This window comes from Cupressus sempervirens, chromosome 4 (assembly GCF_028749045.1).
Source record: "Cupressus sempervirens isolate cs-2001-9-10 chromosome 4, ASM2874904v1, whole genome shotgun sequence".
In the NCBI taxonomy this organism is placed as follows: Eukaryota; Viridiplantae; Streptophyta; class Pinopsida; order Cupressales; family Cupressaceae; genus Cupressus; species Cupressus sempervirens.
The window spans coordinates 685,636,622-685,658,542 of NC_143121.1; the positions used below are offsets into that span (position 1 = coordinate 685,636,622).

General features: G+C 36.0%; 1 protein-coding gene across 1 annotated transcript in view; it reads right to left on the reverse strand.

Annotated features, from left to right (window-relative positions):
* The window catches only part of LOC149563117 (protein N-terminal asparagine amidohydrolase-like), a 171,737-nt gene that overhangs the window by 67,964 nt on the left and 81,852 nt on the right, over positions 1 to 21,921 (reverse strand). The window contains exons 5-8 of the mRNA XM_089828069.1: positions 6,544 to 6,605; positions 6,275 to 6,374; positions 5,944 to 6,030; positions 5,618 to 5,821 (exon numbers count right to left, since the gene is read on the reverse strand). Coding sequence (XP_089684195.1) covers positions 5,618 to 5,821; positions 5,944 to 6,030; positions 6,275 to 6,374; positions 6,544 to 6,605 — 453 coding nt within the window. The remainder of the gene's footprint in view (positions 1 to 5,617; positions 5,822 to 5,943; positions 6,031 to 6,274; positions 6,375 to 6,543; positions 6,606 to 21,921) is intronic.

Below are 21,921 nucleotides of genomic sequence, written 5' to 3' on the forward strand. Positions count from 1 at the left end.
AAAAGTGGACATTTTAGGTGCAACAACACAAATTAAAAATATGATATATTTTCAATTTGACATTCACTTTTTGAGAAATATAACATTATATTCACTTTTTTTTTATGTTTTCAAGTTACTTTTACTTTAAATTTATAACTTAAAGTGACTATAGTGCACTTTATGAAGTCACTTTAAGTTATAATTTTAAGTTGAGTTATTTTTTAATTTTTCACTTAAAGTAACTATATAATTATATAGTTCCATTTTAAATTTTTGGTTTTAAAAATCAAATGCTTACTTAAATGTTACCTTAAAATGATGTTTATATGTTATATTTCAAAATATGATAAATAAATATTGTTTTTGACCCATTTCGTAGCATTTTTATAATTTTAAGTGAATTAAATGACTTAAAGATTTCATAAGGGGACATTTTATATGCAATAACATGTCAAATCTATCAAAAGTGGACTTTTTACATGCCATTGCATATAAAGTTTACTTTGGTGGACATTTTTGATGTCATTACATCAAAAGTTCATCATAAGTGGACCTTTCTGATGCTATGACGTGAAAAGAGGAGTTTTCATGCTTATGCATCTAAAGGGTGAGTTGCATTTTAAAATATGCATTCCCTTCCAAAAGGTTTGATTTTCACTTGGAAGCATATTTTAAAATATGCATGCACCTAAAAAGGTCCTATTTTCACTTGATGCATATTTTAAAACATGCTATGCACCTAAAAAGGTCCAATTGTGAAGGAAAACGTGTTTTAAAATATGCTATGCATCCCAAAAAGTCCAATTTTGGAGGAAAGCATGCATTTGGCCTCCAAGAACCCGATTTTTCTTATAACTTGAGATTTTCTTGGTGGAATTGCATGAAATCTTCTCCATTGAAGAGGTTTTTCCTTGGCAATGATTTTTTTTGCATCAAGAATGGATTTAACATGCTGAAAATTGTTTTTGAAGATCACTCTTAGGACGCGTCTTTGAAGAAAAACTCCAAATACCTTCATTTTTGCTCATAACTTGAGATTGTCTCAATGGATTTGTATGGGACTTGTTCCATTTGAAATGTTTTTGGATGGCAATGAGTTTCCTTGCTTCTAAAATGGATTCATTTACCTCAAAAACATTTTTGAAACTTTCATAATGGATCACATTTTTAAAGAAATTTACAAAAAAAATCCATTTTTAGTGCATGTTTTCCCTCCCAACCAAATTGATTTGGCATCTTTTGGGGATTACATTGCATTGTAGTTCATGTTTTGAGGTTTACTGATCAAAACGGTTTAATCTTGCAATATGAGAAAAAATGTTTTTTGCCAAAAATGTCTTGCAAGCATGAAGATTCAAAACGTTGGAATATGGAGTGTTTTTAGGGCACATTTTGGCATCTTCTAACAAGAAATCCTTATTTGCTGCCCTCTCCCATTCAAATTTACAAAGTTGGAAAAGGTTTTACCATTTTTGGAGAATTTTTCAACATTGGAGCATCTTTTTCCTTCATTTTCAGCACTTAATCTTCATGTAAGTGGACTTCTTCTTCCTTGCTATTTAATTCATGCTTATCTTGCTGATTTTATGAATAAAATTACTTGATGATTGTCATTTGTGAAAATCTTTGCCATAGAAAGTGTTTTTTCCTTTAAATATGATGTTTTTATTCATTTTCATATTTTTGGTTCTTTCCAAAGTCCCAATTTTGAATTTGAGTTTTGAAGTGCATTGCATCTTGGCATGTTTGAGTTATTTTCCAAAGGTACGTTGTTTCTTTTGTGTTTTGTGTTTTGTGTTTTGTGTTTGCTTGCCAGTTTTCTCCACTTGGAGAAAGTGCAAGTTCTTTCCCAAGAACTTGTTTTTGCTTCATTTCATGCAAAAGCATCGTCATATTCCACATTCCATTTCCATGTCACAACACTTCATCTCTCACTCAACGAAATGTGATTACATGTTTTTCATCTCATTCGCCATCCGCATATGCGTGTAATCTCATTTTCCACTTCCACTTTCACCCATCTCACTTTTTGCCTCCATTCGCACGACACAATTACACGAAATGTCTAACGTGTAATTGCATCCAAAATGTCAGATTTTGATTAAAAGTCACATTTTGAAAAGTTAAAAGGATGTCATTTTCACCTCCCATGTAATTTGACTTCTCCTTTTCACCAAACATGACTATAAAACTCATTATCTCACTTCCATTTTCCATTTCCATCCCTTCATATGCATTTGTGCTTTCATGAGAAAATACATGTTTCCACATGTTTCGATGTTTTTCATCTCATCCTTCATTCGCACTTACATATGAAGTGCATCTTCCACCCGCATTCGCATCTTATTTCACCTTCCATCCCCTATTGCATGATGCATTTACATGTAATCCATTCTCCGTGAAATGACATCTTGAAAGTCCAAGTCACATTTTGGAAATCAACAATCTCCATTTGCACGCATTCTCATGCGCCAAGCACTTTACATCAAAAAGAAATGTTAAAGGTGCTGATGGAAGGTTGTTGCGAGTGTACATCCGAACATCGTCAAGAAGGTTTTCAAAGTGTCACAAAATTCAATTTGTGCTGATCTACAAAGGAGAATTCACAACTTGAATGAGAAAAGTTTGATCACATCAAATTTTCAAATGACAGCAAACAATTCATCAAAGTCAAAGGTTATCAAAAGATGCAACACCATGGTTATCAAGGTGAATGCAATGGTACAAAGTATAGGAACTTCCAATCATGTGATCATTTGGGATTGCATTGCCAAGTACAAGGCCCTTCAGAACAATCCCTAGGATGTTTCAATTTTTTTCTGTATTTCTTCTTCTTCTTCTTCTTTCATGTTTGTAGTTGTAAATAACACATTACGTGAAAAACATAATTACATGTAATGCGAGTTGCATGTGTAGTTACATGTAATCCTTCATTTTCTTCTGTAGTTAAACTAAGTCAAAGTTGATTGAGTTGCTCCCACTTTTTCCTCCACCTTTTTCTCAACTCTCGTGCCTATATAAAGGAGTACCCCTTCATTGTAAAATGATCATTATCTTTATGCAAGAGAGCTCTAGAGAAATTGTGCCAACAGAACTTTGTTTGTGTAAGTACTATTTTAAGAGAAAGTTAATACAAAGGAACATTTGAGACTTAACTTTGATTAAGTGAGATTGTTATTTGTGTAGATTGTAAGCTTTGTCTATAATTCATCCAAGTTGTCTTTGATTCATGTTATCTTGTATTATTGGTAATTGTATCTCGTGAATTGAATAGAAAAGAGTTAAGAAGCAATTGCAGCCAGAGCTTTGACCAAGGAGCAATTGTGAAAGTGTATAGCTAGAAGCTTTGCCTATAGCTTATATTTTCTTCTTAATTTGCAAAATAACTAAGTATTCTTACTTTTAGGAGTCTTTGTGCCCTAATTGTAAAGTTTTTTCATATAGAAGTATGACTGGACTTAAAGCCAAACCGATACATTTTCAGCTAGCCTTTGAGTTAGTGAAGGTTTATCGGTATCACTATTTCCAGCTCTTGATAGAAGTGTAGTTAGAGATTTACCCTACCCATTACTCGCTCCACAAGTAAGTGGATTCTTTCTTGAAAGTTAAGAAGAAAGGATATTGGTAACATCCATTTTATAAAATCCCTACACTTCTTTAAGGAACGGTGAGAAGGGGGAGCCTTCCCTTTAAGGTGGGAGAGACTCTATCTTACACGCTATGGCTAGTCATCCTATTTTGCGATTGAATTTTTACCCAAAACTATCGGTTGCAAAATATTCGCCTAACAACATATTGATGTGGAGTGTACTTTATACTTTTCAACTACATTACTGATTCCTTGTCTCTGTTGATTATCAAAGGCACTTACATGCATTTCACTTTGATTACTTGTTACTTTATCTCTTATTAGAGAGCTGGACTCAAACCCTTGTGGGAGCCACATTTACATTCACTCGCTAATTAGAGCACCTGTTACGACACATGGACAAATTAGTTAGAAAGCAAATTAGGATTTGTATTTGAAAATGTGGATGCATGTCTGTGGTATAATGATGAGGTAGGCTGGTTATTGTTTAGATCTATTGGATCTAACTCCATCTTTTCATATGATTGCAGGATTTGGCATTGGAATGTAGGAGGACAGCAGTAGCAAGGCATCTAGAGTGTGTGTGTTCAAAGCAAACAACAACATTGTCAGTCATTCAAGCAATGACTGGCCCCTATGACTCTTATACCTTGTTCTTCTTTTCACATGTATTCATGTTTTGAAATTCAAGTTATGATTTTCTCTTTAGCTAGATTCACAGCTTGTGTGAAACATTTGAACATTTTGATCAATAAAGAAAAACTCTTTCAGAAAAACTTGTAAGAATCAATTTTATGCAACACTCTTCTTCTTTTAAATACAATGTTTCAGCTCTTTGGTTTATATGTTATCAAAACTCTTGTATTTGGCAAAAACACAAAAAATACACCTTTGATTGGCATAACTATGGCTCTACCTAAAATTTTCACCAAAAGTGAAAATTTAGGTAACAGTAATTAATAATTAAAGATAAAAATTAAAAAAATTAAATGTGAATTCTTTATTGAGTTGTTATGATCATTCTTCTAGTAAACCTATTATTCTCTTGTAAGGACAAGTTGGTCCTTATAAACCATAACATTTCCACCACAAAGAAACATACAAAGGAAGAGTGAGAAAGAGAGGGAAAGACACTTACTAATACCAAATGAAGCATCGTTAGATCTTTCTAACCAAGTGGATAATTCAATAAATTCATCAATGGCCAAAGAAGAATGGGAGATTGAATCAGAATATTCATTGACAGAAGTGTTCAAGAGTAATCTTCAACATATCAGAAAATTGTTAATTGAAGAAGAATTGGTGCTTAATGTAATCAGTCCAAAACTGTTCGGCCAAAGACGTATAAAAGAGAACCTAAAGGCATTTCAAGTGTGTGGATTGTTGAAGTGGGTCAAATTAAGGATTCTCATGTGGCCGAGAGTGCAAGAATAACACGTGAGTATCTAAATCAAAATTCCCACATGCGCAAGTTCCAAGAATTAAGCCCCCATAAAGTCCCAACCTTGAGAGGAAAAACTTGCCAAACTTATTAGTAATGCATGAGATTTGATAGGGCATTGCAGGACTTGTCAAACAATATGGGCAACAAATGGCCAAGATGAGAGAACATAATAGCTACAGTACTCTTCAACCATCTCAAGGGGTATAGCAATTGACTGATACACAAAAATTGAACCAACTTCCAAGACTACCTGAGAAAGATTCAAACTAGGCCCCAATATTGACATTTAGCTATAGTCCTCTTCAACCACCTTAAGGGGTATAGCAATTGATTGATACACAAAAATTGAACTTTCGAAAAGTACCTAGGAAACATTTTAAATATGCACCAATATGACATAAGAGGAAATTCCTCAATACATGAATAGGATAGTAGTTTAATTTAAATTCAAATCATGAAAATGGAGCTAAGATCATATTAAGGTTTTATGCTGTAACAATGATTTTTTTAATCACGTTCATTAAAAGAAAACCTCAGATATACAAGCTTTTATATTCAAAATGAATTAAAATATAAAATATAAAAAAGGGTAAATAACTAACCACAAAACCTCTAATAACAGGGCGTGATTCCCCTTTAGGCCCTGTTGATGTATTATGATTAAGAACACAAAATGTCTGAAGATGGAAATTCTGAGGCATGCTTTGCATGGTTTCAACTATTTTTAAACAAAGAGGCCAGGAATATCCATCCAATACTAGCTTTTCCTTGTATTGGTCCAAGATCAAGGCACCATCACAGCTATGCTGCACAGAAAACTGATTGTATTACTATTGATTATCATTTCAATCATAATTATTACAAATGGCAAGGTAAAAATTTAAGTGTTCATCTTTAGTCCCAGTGCACATATGAGAGGATTTCTTACAGCATTGTTTGTCATAGAGTTTTCATTTTTGAAGATTTTGTTGAAATGCCTTCCGCGAGTATCATCAAACCCTCCCGAAAGATGCACCTGCAAGGTTCCAAACCTGTATATCAATCACGTACAAGTATCCATGCTAAAAAATACCAATATAAAATATCTGACTTTGACATTAAAAAAGAGAGACAAGTTCTTTCAAATAACATGTCATTAAAACAATGCTCCCATGCATGATTTGAATCACTCTTTTCTACACTCATGTAGTAAAGCTTTTAAAGGATAAAAGGAATCGATGAAAATTCAAATTCATAAAGTGAGAGCAAAGGAAACAAACATCTAAATCAGCATCCTTTTCTCCACATACAATTCCTGCCAACATTTGCAGCAAACCCAGTTTCACAATTTTCAGAGAATCAAAATGAGCAACTGATGTCCTGTAATTTGCAAAAAAAAAAAATAATGATAAAAAATCAATATTCCAAGTCTCCACATAAGCTCTTCAATTAGACACCATGTAATTGTAAAAAGACTAAATAACCTAATGTCAATATGAACAGTAGGAAACCAATCCAAGAATTACCAATTATGATAATGGAAACTCACATTCTAGTTGTCCGGTTTGAAATCACTAGTCCCACACATGTTGCCTCATTAGTGCCAACTAACTACAATTCATGAAGATATTTTAACACAGATTTTTTCAAGAAACAATGCACAATAAGAACAGATCATTTGAGATACAAGAAAACTTTTAGTATACATGAAAAATAGAACAGCCAGCCTTTAGATATATCATTGCAATTATATTTAAAAAATTCCCGAGAATTAAGGGGTTTGGGATAGTAAGGCCCTAAGAAAAAGCTTTGCTTTTGCAAAACTTTGCCAAAAATGTGACTTTCCATTTAGAAAATTAAAACCAGCAGTTTAATGCTTTTTATACATTCTTAATTAGCTAAGTTAACTAAATTAAAATCAGTTATAGTATGAAATATAGGGGTTCTTAAGAAATATCTACATATACATTTCTTTAAAGAATCACCAAACATTGTGAGGAATGGGGTCATTAGAGCAAATGCAAATCATCAAACGTTGTGAGCATTTATTGTTCTCCACTAAACAATCTTGTATGTTAGTGCTAATATACATCATTTTCTGTTTCTTCCGCATCAAACAATCATAAAGTGTCTTTTGTCTATGTGAAAAGGAAGCTTTGCTAGCTTGAAGAATAAAGTGTGGGTAAATTTTAATGTCTAGAGTCTAGACTGACAAGATTTAAGTCACTCTGCAATAACTAATTGTAAATTTTCTATTTCAAATATGTATGATTCATACCTAAGTTTCCAGTTCTGGTTTGGATCCAGGTTCAAGTTCCCAGATTCAGATCATGGATTTGGGGAAAAAAAATAAAAATTGGAGTTGGATTCATTTTGAATGTCCTTGCAAATAGCATACAAATCACTTTCACATACAGTGTTTTTTATTAAATAGGTTAATTAAATATATAATATAACATACATTGAATTATTAAACTCTAGAAAAACTATAGTATTATAAAATATATCTCCTCAAAAATTCAACATGGTATAAATTAGTTCGTCAAATTATAAATTATCAACAAGGACACTGAAAGAAGGTGCAAGCAGGTGATAACTGCAAACAGGAATAACCAAAATTAAAAATCAGTCACCAACCAGATCAGCAAGTCTGATTTTAAAATGATGGAAAACACATCTGTATGTGTTAGTGAGCTGGCAGAGCTTGGGCCAAATATCCAAACAGATCACAAATATTGACAACTATGCCAAGATCCCCCAACAAACAGAGAAACAGTAGCATTTTATTAATTTTTCGGGCCCCTCACCAGATCTACAGGGGACCCAGATCAGAATCCAAACTGGGAAAGTATTGGGCCTAGATCTAGGATGCAGATTAAATCAGTAACCTAGATTTATGCATCTATAACTTTCAAAGGAAAAAAAAGTGAATCACGAATCCCATAATTAACCAACCTCAGCCAATGAGGCACAAATAAGGGGCCTCATGCCTTTACATTGAAAGTTTGAAACACTCCATCCACCAAGGATGGAACTCGACAAACACTCCAGGAGGACTCAGACTTGGTAGTTGTTGTGTGGTTTTCACACCATTGCCTCATTGCAAATGGACCCCCTCTTTTTGCTTTAGCAAGTAGGAGTCTTTGTCTTAGGCAGTTTTAGTTGCCAACATTTTCTCAAGACTCCAAGTCTAAGGTGAGTTTGAGCAATTTTGGCTTGCTAGGAAGCAAGTTTTGGTCTCGGGTTTGTGCAAGTATTTTGACGTCGCTTAGAGGGATTTCATGGGCTAAAGTCCAAATAGAGAGTGAAATTTTAGTTCAAGAGAGAAGGGTTGCATGCTTGAGACTTAGGACAAAGGTGGAAATTTTGCAACCTTGGAATTTTTTTTCTCTTGGAGAAATTTTGCATCATCCGAATTCTCCCTTTTGGGGAAATTTCGCAACTTCTGAAATATACCTACCTCCTCATTCCTCCCAAAAATCTCAAAACTTGGGCCTTTATTCAGTTGCAACTTAAGCATTGCAATTTTAGAACAATGCGGGGAGGGAATCGACAATTTGCCAAAGGATTTTACTCTTGGGGAAATTTCGCATCTTCAGAGATCTCCCTTTTGGGGAAATTTCGCATCTTCCGAAATTTCCCCACATTGAGTCTCCCAAGGTTTGTCATCCTCTAAGGCATTATAACATCGATTTATGGCTTGATCGTAATGTCCCCATTTTTATCAGCATCGGAGTTTGAGAGATTAGCCTATTATTGTGATTCTCGTAAGCTAATTATTGTAGATAAAGGGTCTTTTGAGGCAGTGGCTTGGCTTGTAAGAGTCTTGTCTTCTTCACAATTCAGTAAGCTACAAGTTGGTCTTCGTTTGGCTCAAATTGGACTTCGTTTGTGCTTATTTTGTGTACTTACTATTTGTGGTAAGTTGGTGTTGATCGAGATGGACCCTTTCTATTTTTAAAAAGTGCATATGGTCACATGGAGAAATATTAGGTATGACTTCTATTTCAAACAGCATATTTAAATAATAAGTATTTAGGGAGTTATTATATATTTAGTGGCCAAATTATTATTAAATAATTAAATTGTATATTATAAAGTTATAATTTAACTTTATAATTTCACGTAAGTTGAAGGTTGAGTTATCATTGGAAAGAGCCATTTATTAATTAGTTAAGCCAAGTCAAGTGAGAGAATCTAATGGAAGCTTCTAATTAATGTTGTGTGGTGAAGCTTCTTGAGTGAAATTACATTTTGGCAACAAAAAGGAATCTGGAGGTTATAAATACAAGCCCATTTGTTGAGAAAAGCATGATTGGATATTTTATTTGTTTTTGATGCTTTTGTGGCTTTTTTTGAGTTCTGATTTTTTGTGGCTCTTGCTGAAGTATAAGGGTCTGAATTCTGGTTTGTTCCATTGGATCTACAGCTGAAGTATTGTAGATTCAAATCTGAGAATTCGTTGAAGGTTGGCTTGCAATTTGCTACTATTATATAGCATTTTGCATATCTCGTACTGTTTTACTATGGCTACGAAGAGCTCTATTGTTGAAGATAAATGGAATCATTATACCTCAGCAGTGATTCGAAAACATTTCTCAGCTTCCCTTACTGTTATTATCTGTGGCTAGGAGTATTGCATTTCTGGAGTTTTCATAATTCTGAGATTTATTTCTGAGAATTGTGTTTGCAACTGTGATTGCAAATTGTCATTACTTCTCTAATGTTTCTGTTGTTTATAAGAAGTTAATTTATGTTGATGAGATCATAGAACTTGTTGGTTGCTGATGAATTAATAATTTAATACATATCTGCGATTTGTTCATGAGGAAGTCAAGAGTGTGCTTTTGAGAGGTTGTTGATCCTGTTAGTGGCAGCGTTTGACTTTTTCCTACCTATGACTTCCTGATAAGAGGCCTACAATACATATCAGAGGAGCTGTGTTTCATTACAGAGGACCTGTGCTACTGTATAAGGGACTGCATTTCGTAAAGTGAGATCTGCATCAATTCTCCTGGGCATATATGTCCTGATCTGAAGCCTGCGTTTATATATTGGAGGCTTGAGACTGCTGGATAGAGGTCTGTAGTTGCTATTGTTAACCTGCAATTCATTATTCAGGGCCTGCGTTTGTATTTGAGACAGCCACATTGACTATGGTGGCTTGGTCAATGAAATTCTGGGAGCTGAGAATTGTTAGAATATAAATCAACTTGACAAAGGCTGCATGGATTTAAAGAGATCATCAACGTGCCTTTAATCAAGTTCCTCATAATTATACTTGTGTTTGTAATTCCAATTGCCATAGCAATCAGATTTGAATTCAATAAAGGTGGACGTTAGTTAATGAAAGTTAAAGTTCAGCATTGAAGTTTCCCATAATCAGTTGCAATACAAGTTATGATTTTTTGTGTTCAAACTATTTTAGAGTTCCATATATTTGTGTTGTGAATGCAACCACAAAGAGATTTCTCATATTATTGAATTGGCTTGCAAAGTGTTTGTCAAAATGCCAAGTTTTCTAAATTTGTCAAGAAATTGAATTTGTCAAAGTTATAACCAGCTGAGGGATATTACAGTATTGTGGATCAGCTTCTAAAGGTTTGCATCTTCCATTTATGTCATTCTTGTTGCTTGGAAACAAGTGTGTCAAATTCTAAGATGTAATTTGATTCAATGCTGATGTAAATTGAATTGAGAGATAAATATGGAGTAGTTCAGTTTTTTTTAAAGTTACATGGCATTGAATTAAGTTTGGTCATCATCAGTATTGTTCAAAAATTGCCTAATCTTGGTAAATGTGATTTAGTCATCCTTGAAGTTCTTTTCAATAGTATTGGCATTGTATGCTAAATGTTCTAACATAATGTTAAAACTCAAAAAATTAGTATTTGTTAGAGCTATAGCCAGGCAGGGTTATTATAATGGTATCAGAGCAATTTCCTACCAGCCTGTAGGAATTAGGCTCAGTTTGATCAGTGTTTTATTTTGGAGATTTGGTTTTCAGCATCATGGATCGTGACAAGAGGTTTGGTATTCATTATACCCACAGAGGGCGTACTTCTTCACCTAGGGATGGAGACTCTGAGATACGAGGTATTGTAAAACAATTGGATGTACTAGTGAATGAACTGAATCAAAATCACAAAAGGATGACCCAACTGATTTTGGATCCAAGAGTTGAGAAAAGCATGATATTTATGTTTCGAAGAGCGAAATGTGATGATATAGTTGCGGCTACAAATGTGCAAGACATTTCTTATGAGTCACCACATGAGCTGAGCACAGTTGAGGGGAATGTGATGAGAATTCATGTCAGGTTGAGTCAGATGATGCAATTGTTGGCATGAATTCCAAGGATAATGTATTTGATGGCAATGCAACAATAGTGGAAGTAGGAGCATACGAGGATACAGTCATATCAACAACCACTTCCGTGTCAGTCCATCCATCTAGCGAAGAGTTTCGCAATATGCATACAATTTTTGATGTGTGCCCTGATGATAGTATACATGTCATCGATGATGAGGTGAATGTTGTCGAGGTAGAGTCTTTTTAGAGTTCAGATCAGCACAGTAGTGAGGTTCACTTCATGGAGAATCCTATGTTCGACATGGATGCAACATTGTCTTATAACAATCCACTATTTGAGGTTGATGTTGATCACTCACCTAAGTGGAGTTGGACTCAGTTTTCACCATCTGCAGATTCAGTTCAGTTTTTTGTTGCGACAGTTGGTAATGTTCCTGTGACAACATATTTTGATGTGGCTACACCTATTGTTGATACAATTGGCATGAGTGCTTATAGTTCTCCTATAGCTACATCTTTTTCAAGGATTGTTGATGATGATCAAGATTCCATTCCAATATATATTATGTGGGTGGATACAGGGAAGAAAAGGATGCATAGATCTTCTATGGAGTTGCCTTCTGGTGACATTCTAACTTCTAAATCATCAGCACAAGTTTTGGGTGATATGTTGTAGGATATGTGGTTGGTCCTGATGATGTTGGTTTGCAGTTGGTTCAGTGTCAACAGGGATGTCACGCACTTCTTCATTTGGATCTAGGTGAAGGTTAGAGTTCACTAGTTACCGGATTGCTTGAGGACAAACAATCTCAGGGAGGGAGGACTATAATGTCCCCATTTTTATCAACATCGGAATTGAGAGATTAACCTATTATTGTGATCCTCGTAGGATAATTATTGTGGATAGAGGGTCTTTTGAGGCAGTGGCTTGGCTTGGGAGGGTCTTGTCTTCTCCACAATTCAGCAAGCTATAGGTTGGTCTTCGTTTGGCTCAAATTGGACTTCGTTTGGGCTTAGTTTTGTGTACTTACTATTTGTGGTAAGTTGGTGTTGATTGAGATGGACTCTTTCTATTTTTGGAAAGTGCATTTGGTCACATGGAGAAATATTAGGTATGACTCTTATTTCAGACGGCATATTTAAATGATGAGTATTTTGGGAGTTATTATATATTTAGTGGATAAATTATTATTAATTAATTAAATCGCTTATTATAAAGTTATAATTTCACTTAAATTGAAGGTTGAGTTATCATTGGAAAGAGTCATTTATTAATTAGTGAAGCCAAGTCAAGTGAGAGAATCTAATGGTAGCTTCTAATTAATGTTGTGTGGTGAAGCTTTTTGAGTGAAGTTACATTTTGGCAACAAAAGGGAATCTAGAGGTTATAAATACAAACCCATTTGTTGAGAAAAACATACTTGGATATTTTATTTGTTTTTGATGCCTTTGTGATTTTTTTTGAGTTCTAATATTTTGTGGCCCTTACTGAGGTATAAGGGTTGAGTTTGAGAAGTTCTTGGCAATTGTATTGAGGTATACAATTGGCCAACATCTCCTATTGTGATGGTGACACAACCCAACAACAGAATGGAAACAACAGAAAAGGGAAATTATATTAACTGAGAAAATAAGCGAGTACAAACAGTACAGGAAAATAAACTTCAAAACATGCCCTAAGGGCTTACAATAGCATAAATCTGGAGATAATTTCTCCTTATGGTACCTCCTCTCAAACTCCACTCCGAACTGCCTTTTACAATGCCAAAAATCTCCTTAAATAGACCTCGGAGGGTTAAGGACTAGGAGTACATTCTAGAAAGTGCTAGTAGGCATCCACCGACCAAATAGAAGGTTCCAGAAGCGTCGTTAGAAGTCGGTGCAAATCTAGAAGAATCCGGAAACGGTAACCGAACTTCCGAGAGGCATAACTTTTGAACCGTAGCTCCGATTGACGAACCGTTTACATTTTCGGAAAGCTCTCAAAGCGCTCTATAGCCCTATGGACAAGCTTCGCTCGTCCCCCATTTTTCGGCCCTTTTCGAGGTCATTTAATGCCCCTAACCTGACGTTGAAGCATTCTTAGGAGGTCTCCAAAACCCGAAAAACTGCAATAACTTTCAAACCGTGGGGCCTTTTGACCTGATTCTTTTTCTGGAATGCTCTAAATCACAATTACATTCATCTGGCCAATTCACACCTTCTAGATCACCAAAATGATGGCCAAATTGCATGCTCCTATTTTTTCGAGATTTTCAAACACACTGATAGTGGAACTGTGAGAGTTGGAACCTTTATTTGACCCAAATGGGTATCCAAAAATGTAAAGACATGAAACAGAAACTAAGTCTAAGTACATTTTTTTGGGTGACACAGGATTGCCCTTATACCTCTGGATGCTCCTGCATCATATTGTATTTGTTGTAGCTAAGGAGAATAATCTTGATTATTATATACTTATTGACACATTTGGGTAAGAGTTTGGAGCTATAGAATTGAGCATCGATCCTGCAGCTAAAGTATTGTAGATCAATTTCTAAAGGTTTGCATCTTCCATTTTTGTCATTATTTTTGTTTGGAAGAAATGTGAGAAATTCTGAGATGTAATTTGATTCAATGCTGATGTAAACTGAATTGAGAGATAAATATGAAGTAGTTCAGTTTTTTTTAAGTTACATGGCATAGTAAATCAAATGCAAATCTATCATTGCCATTGAATTAAGTTTGGTCATCATCAATGTTGTTCAAAAATTGCCAAATCTTGGTGAATGTGATGTAGTCAGCCTTGGAGTTCTTTTTAGTAGTATTGGCATTGTATGCTAAATGTTTTGACGTGATGTTAAAAGTCAAAAATATTAGTATTTGTTAGAGCTATAGCTAGGCAGGGTTATTACAATGATGACAACACCATGAACAAGAATATAGCAAGGGATCGCCAAGAAATGTTCAATGAGAAATTTTGAGAACACCATGTCGTGGGGAAATTTTGCATCTTCAGAAATCTCCCCAGCCAAGTATCATTCTTTATTAATCACAATAACCATCCTACCTCTCCAAAAAAAAATTGAGGAGAGAGAAAGTGACAAAAATTAGAAATAAAAAACAAAAATAAAAATAATAAACGGTTTTGGATTGAAATGAGATTAACATTTGCCTCAACTTTGCAAAATGATTGGTTTTAAATTGAGATGAATTTTGTTCATCATCAATGTGTTTTTTTTCCAACTTTTTTTCACAAGCTTAATACCCTTCTCTTTTGTACTGCAAGCTGAATTCAAGAAGGGCTGAATTGAAATTCATCCTTACGAAATCTTGGAAAATCAGAGCATTGTTGGTGCACATACCCTCCATAGTCACATGAATTCAAGGAGAAGCTAGAGGGTAAGGTGATGATCAAGGCCTCAAAACTTCAAATGGGTACTAAAACAACATGGCTCAATCCCAAGAACACAAGTGTGAAGGAAGGATTCACAATGAAGCTATCTACTTGCAAAATCAAGTCAAAATCAAGAGGAAACTCAAATAAAGTACACAGGATCCAGCTACACGAGGACATATCCAAGGCAAATCAAGAAAGATCAAGTTCACATGTTCATAAAGATGCAAGTGGTTCAAGTCAATTCCATGAGGAAATTTCGAAGGATGAAGAAAATCACAAGTGTAGGGAGGTACTCTACAAGACAAGACTCCAAGCACACGATAAGGATGATGAAGTGGCAATTCTTTGCCTCTTGCAATTAGAAAATTCAGTTTCAAGCATAGCCAATCACAAATTGCCAAGTGTCCCATTTTCTCATTGGCTATCAAAATCAATGTAATTTTCTTATTGGGCCATAAATTGGTGCCTTCAAGTAATTAGTTGTAAATTGGGCAACCCTAATTAGGGTTTGTGGGAAAAAATCTCGACCCTTGCTCTTGAATCGATCTTGGCCCTTCACTGTAATTGGGCATTTATAAAAGGCCAAGGCCTTCTCATTTGTAATTCAAAGATGAGAGGAGATTAGCTTAGAGATTGGAGGTAGTAAAGAGCTAGGAGATTGCAGTAGGATAGCTAAGGGAGAGAATTGATGAAGTTGTTGCTATAATACTTGTCAAAGTAATTGATAATCATTGTTGGTCTTGTTAAAGCCTAAAATTCACAGCCTACCAAATTCAAAAAACTGAACTGGAAAATTCGGTCAACATTGAATCACTTATAGGCAGTGGGTTTTCCTATTAAATTGAGTGAATCTTCGGGTTATGGGCCAGCTTCTTATGATAATTACCTAAGCTCTAAATAATGAAAACAAACTAGACTTGAGGGGAAAAGGGAAAGAGATGCAAAAAGAAAAGAAAAAAAAAGAACCCAAGCTAACAGGTGATATGCCAAAACTTGTGAATGTTGAACAAAAAACTGATCATAGCAAGTAAGATCCTCCTCGTGGACAAAACACTTCAATCCTATACATGTTTGCATAAATGTTTCACCGTAAGGTCCTAAACATGAGAGTTAGGGAAAAGAAGACATTTGCATAACTACCTCAAAGTAGAAGACGTGAACTATAACCTACAAACAAAGTACACCCCTGTAACTAGGTAAGAGATGAGACAAGATAACAAGGAATCCTAAGATTCACTTCCTACCTCATCAATCACGTATTCACACAAAGATGCAGAAAGAAAAGAAGGCTAGATTTCAAGAAGATTTTGCCACAAAAATGATTCAATCTAATATATATTCAAAATCCAAAATTGAGTTACAGAAAGATATAAGAAATACACTTAGGACAAGAAAAATCTCACAAAGTTTCTCCTCTGCATAATCACAACTGAAATAATAATGAGTTCCAAAACTCACTAAGTACACTACTCCACCCCTTGGGTCGGATGCAAGAAAATAGCCACAAAAAGAGGGTCAACTGTTACATCCCAATTTTTTACCCAATATAAAATGTTCATATAGGTGTTGAGGTTTCACATGAAGTCAGTTGACAATTAAAAATTGTTATGATCATGTGAAATAGTAAGATGGTTAATCGTTATAATTTCATATGAAGATGACATGTTAGTTAATAATTATGATGCTATTATATGATAATCTTGAAATCATAGAGAATTGGTTATTCGTCATGGGAAGTAGAATGGTGGTTAGCCGTTATGATGGTTTATGAATAGTAACATGTTATGGTAAACTATTATTATATTGAGGATTATGATATAATCGTGAAGAATTCCTTGCAGGAGCACATCAAAGGGATAGAAGCATTGTCCAAAAACAATTGGGCACAGGTGCACCACCATCACTAGGCAAATAGGTATGAATCATAGGCAAATAGGGTTACGGTGATGCTGGATAGCGAAGCTGCTCTAAATTTCATAAACTCATCTGTGGTGAAGTGAAGGGGTCTACCTACGGAGACATAGATAGGATTTCAGGTCAAGGTTGCCGGAGGGACTCTTCTGCCCTGCACACACCTTGTTCCTCAGCTAAGTATCACAATGGCGAATCACACAGTGACCGAGGATTTCTTCATAGTAGACCTTGATGACATGGAGGTTATTTTGGGCATACAGTGGATGGAGACACTTGATGAATACACTCAAAGCTTCAAATGGATGGATTTCACTTTTGTTGTCAATGGAAAGAAGGTTGTTCTCTGCAGAATGGCAAATGAGGGTCTGAAGTAAGTTTCTGTGCATTGGATGGAGGCAATCTTTCAGCGTGATGACATGGCGTGCACATTGTTTTATCTCGACAAAACCTATAAAGGGACAACGGACACCTCCACAGGATGATGAACTCTAGGATATTTTGAGTAAACATGATAAAGTTTTCATTGGCATTCCTCCTGGCATACTGCTTCATCGAGGGTTTGAACATACTATCAAGTTGGAAGAAAGAGCCAAGCTGGTCATAACCACACCGTACCGCCATCCCAAGAAATTCAAAGATCAGATCAGAAAGACAATTCAGGAACTGCTTGAGAAAGGATGGATCTGTCCCAGTTCTAGCCCTTTCACGTCATTTGTGGTATTGGTCAAAAAGAAAGATGGGACGATGTGCATGTGTATAGACTACCATGCGTTAAACAAAAGAACAATAAAGAACAAATACCCCATTCCAAGGATAGATGAGTTGTTGGATGAATTGCATGGCGCAGTCTATTTTTTGAAAATAGATCTTCATTCTGGATACCATCAAATCCGCATGAGGGAGGAAGACGTAGAAAAGACAGCCTTCTGTTGTCACTATAGGCATTATGAGTTTTTAGTCATGTCGTTCGGATTGACAAATGCACCTGCTACATTGCAGTCATACATGAACCACATCTTCAACAAACAATTGCGTAAGTATTTATTGATTTTTTTGATGTTCTTATTTATAGCATGACATGGGAAGAGCACCTGAAGCATCTGAATGAAGTCCTAAGTATCATGGAGGAGCAATCCTTGTTCACCAAGCAATCCAAATGTGAATTCGATATGACAGAAATATTGTACCTAGGGCATGTTGTCAGTAAATACGGTGTTCAAGTGCACCAGGAGAAGATTCAGGCTATCCTTGATTGGCCTCCCCCAAAATCACTTACGGATTTGTAAAGATTTTTCAGACTATGCAATTATTACCAGAGCTTCGTAAAGGGTTTCTCTCAGCTCAGCGCACCCTTAACGGATCTGACAAAGAAGGGGTCTTTCCAGTGGAACGAAAAGGCACAACTCACTTTCGATAAATTGAAAGAGGCAATGAGCACCTGTCCCATACTGGCATTACTTGATTTCACTCGACCATTCATTTTGGAGTGCGACACATCCAGAGAAGGCCTTGGCACGGTATTGATGCAAGATAGACACCCCATAGCTTATGAGAGCAGGAAGCTTACACAGATAGAATGCCTATATTCCATCTACGACAAAGAGATGTTGGCTATCGTACATGCACTAACCAAGTTCCAGCAGTATCTGGTAGGTGCCAAGTTTGTCATCTACACAGATCACAATAGTTTGAAATATTTTATGGAGCAATGGGATTTGAACGAGAGGCAACAAAAATGGGTAAGCAAGATTCAAGTTTTTGATTTTGATATTGAATATGTGAAAGGGAAGGACAATGTGGTTGCAAATGATTTGTCCAGAAAACCTGCCATCTGCTTGCTAAACCTGATTTCAGCTAACTGGAAAGCACATCTATTAGTAAAATACTCCAAAAACACGTTTGTCTATGAGCTAATGGATGGCAACGCATAGGATGATCGGTACAGAGTAGTGGATGACATCATCTACAATAAGAATCAGATATTTTTGGTGTCAGAATCCAAATTGAAGTAGAAAATATTGAAGTGCACGACTCACCCTTGGCAGGACACTTGGGTTTCCTCAAAACTTACAAAAGTCTCTAGGAGAGGTTTTCATGGAAAGGACTCAAAGGGGACGTGTTGCAGTATGTAAGAGAGTGTGCGGTTTGGTAGCAAAACAAATCCGAACATACTCTACCTATCGAAATACTGAAACCTCTACTGATTCCAGAACATAAGTGTGAAAGTATCTCAATGGATTTCATAACAGGGCTTCCCAAGGTGAACGGAAAGGATTGTATTTTCATGGTGGTTGAAAGATTGATGAAGTACGCACACTTCTTCGCCATTTCCACAAATTCTTAAGGCACACAAGTTGCCGATCTGTTTTTTAGAGAAGTCTTTTGTCTGCATGGGCTACCCCGAAACATTGTCAGTGATCGGGACGGGTGATTCATCAGTATCTTTCGGACACAACTGTTTCGATTGGCAAGGACAGAATTGACACCAAGTACTAGTTACCACCCTCAAACAGATGGACAAATGGAGATTGTGAACAAGTGGCTCGAAGGTTACCTCTGGAACTACATTTCAACACAACAACAGTCGTGGGTCAAATGGATACATCTAGGGGAGTATTGCTACAATACCACATACCACATGTCTATCAGAATGGCATCATTCAAAGCTTTGTATAGGTATGAACCCCTTTCCTTCATCGACAAAGTTCTGGATCACAATCGCGCACCAAGGGCGAGAGACTGGTTTCAAGAGGGACAGGACGTACTGAGAGGCTTGAAGGAAAACTTACAGTGGGCACAAAATCAACAGAAGATGTACATCGACAAACACAGACTAGAGAGGAGTTTCAAAGTAGGGGACTTGGTCTATCTCAGGCTCCAGCCATATCGGCAATCCTCATTGAAGGAAAAAGGAAAGAAAAAATTGAAGCCATGATTTTATGGCCCCTACCATGTAGTTCGTCACATTGGTGAAGCCGCGTACGAGTTGGAACTTCCAGAGGGAAATCGTATTCATAACATCTTCCATGTTTCATGCCTAAAGAAGGCCACAGGGCAAAACATCACAGTTGCCACAGACCTTCCACCACTCAATGAAGAAGGCAAGCTCATCCTGGAACTGGCCGAGATCATCGAAGTTCGTGAGAAGATTGCGTAACTACACAGTGAAGGAATATTTGGTGCGTTGGAAACACTTGCCATTGGATGATGCAACATGGGAGGGCGAGTACGTTCTCCAACACCCAGCATTGCATTTGCTTGAGGACAAGCAAAATTTGGGACGGGAGGACTGTAATGTTCCCGTTATAAAATAAATAAATTATCAAACTATTGTAACGGGCCGATTGATTTAATGTATCTCGGACCCATTTTTATTTTGTTTCCATAGTTTGTGTCACCGTCGACTATCTTTGTACACCCTTGGAAAGTTTTCTGACGGATATTTAAGCACAGCTAGTAGGTAGTCTTTAAGCATGTTTCTTGGATTATTTCTTATATCGCGAATTCCTATTGGAGTTCTGGATTGTTCGCCATTTCGAAAATGAAAGATCTTCCCTACTTGGCTATCGCAATTTCGGTGGGATTCAAGCCTCACCCTATTTCGTCAGTGTTCTGCTTGGCCCGAATCTAGCAAATTGAAGAATTACTTGTATGTGGAAATATCATTGTTATTTGGTGTATATCTTTTCGGTCTCTGCTTCTACAAGTTGTGTTTGTTGCATTCTCCATATTTAAAGAGGTATTATCAAATTGCCTTGTAGCCTCCATACACTCATCGTACACATAGTATCCTTCCCTAGTTGGCGTCACCATACCCGTACGACCCTCCAATAGTTGTCTCAGCCACCTCACCATATGGCCTATTCTTCCCCCCCCCCCCCCCCCCCCAAGCCATCTTCTCTCACCTATATGGCCTATCCTGCCACCGTACTACCATACCATCGTATGCACATACTAAGTACGGCCATACCACCCTACAGATCCCTTCTCTTGCTCACCGTACTATCACTCTAGGTGACCAACAGCACCATACGACCTCCATTCACCAATCGTACATCACTATTTGGCCTCCATTCAAGTCCTTGCCTGCACTTGGTTGACCGTACGGCCTTAGTTCAGTGTTTGCACATTGATTTAAAGGTGCATCACAAGTATAGAACATTACAAATCTCCAATATGCAACTATGATCAGCACTATGGCAATGCCTTAGCAATGTTTTCTGCAATCTTTATTATAAAAATGGGTAGATGAATGATGATTTACAATGATCCCAGACGGGATATAAATACTACTGCCGAACCTTCCCGAAGGAGTCCGTCGGCCACAATTATTTTATCCGTTACAAACTATTTACCGCCGGACCGTCGGCTACAGAACACCGCCGGACCGTCGGCTATAGAATGCAAAATACTGCCAGAACCATCTAGTCGGCTAACAGGTTTAACAAACCAATGCACATGTGGTTTACTATATGACCAGATGTGATTCATTTAGTTTACTCTAAACTAAACTTTGTTAAAGCCAGCAATTAATGTAACGAAAAATCATGATTAATAAGGCAGCGCAGCGCAATGCTGTTGTTAAACCAAAACAAATGTATTTAGTTTTATATCTAAAAAGGTGCAATTAGTAAAAGAAGAGATACAATTTTTGCAGTGTAAAATTAATATAAGTGAAGGGATGCATTACTACTCTGAATAAGGCAGCAATCACCAAATAAGAAGATATGTCTCTTTAATGAATTATCTATTCCAAAGGGTATGGTCCTTAGAGATAAAGATATAAATAGAGATGGAGAAGGGTGGTAAGGAAGTGTGTGTTGTAAAGACAATTGAGCACAAACACCAAATTTAATTAGGAGCCATAGGTTATCATAAGACAGTTCTACAAAAGAAGAATAATGTATCCACATGTTATCAATACTAACTAATTTTCCAGCCATCTCAGATATTGTGTGATTTGATTTCTTAATTTTGGGACATGAAAGTTTGTAAAACTTAATTTTAAAGACTTCATTCACGCAGATTTAATTTTATTTTTCTCATTTCGGTGAAGTCTTATTTTTAATGTTTAAATCATTAGCCTTAATCTAGTTTTTTATATATTTAGATATAAATGATTTTAAATTATTATTTAAGTTTTACTATATTTTATATTAATTTTCTCACCTAGATTAAATGACATCATTGTTAATTTAATTATAGGACTTAGTTTGTTTTATTTTTGTATACTGTAAATTGTTAAATGAACTTATATTATTTATATAGCAGTGATAGTCTATGTTGTTCTTAAAATTATGAATATCTCCTCTAATAATTTAG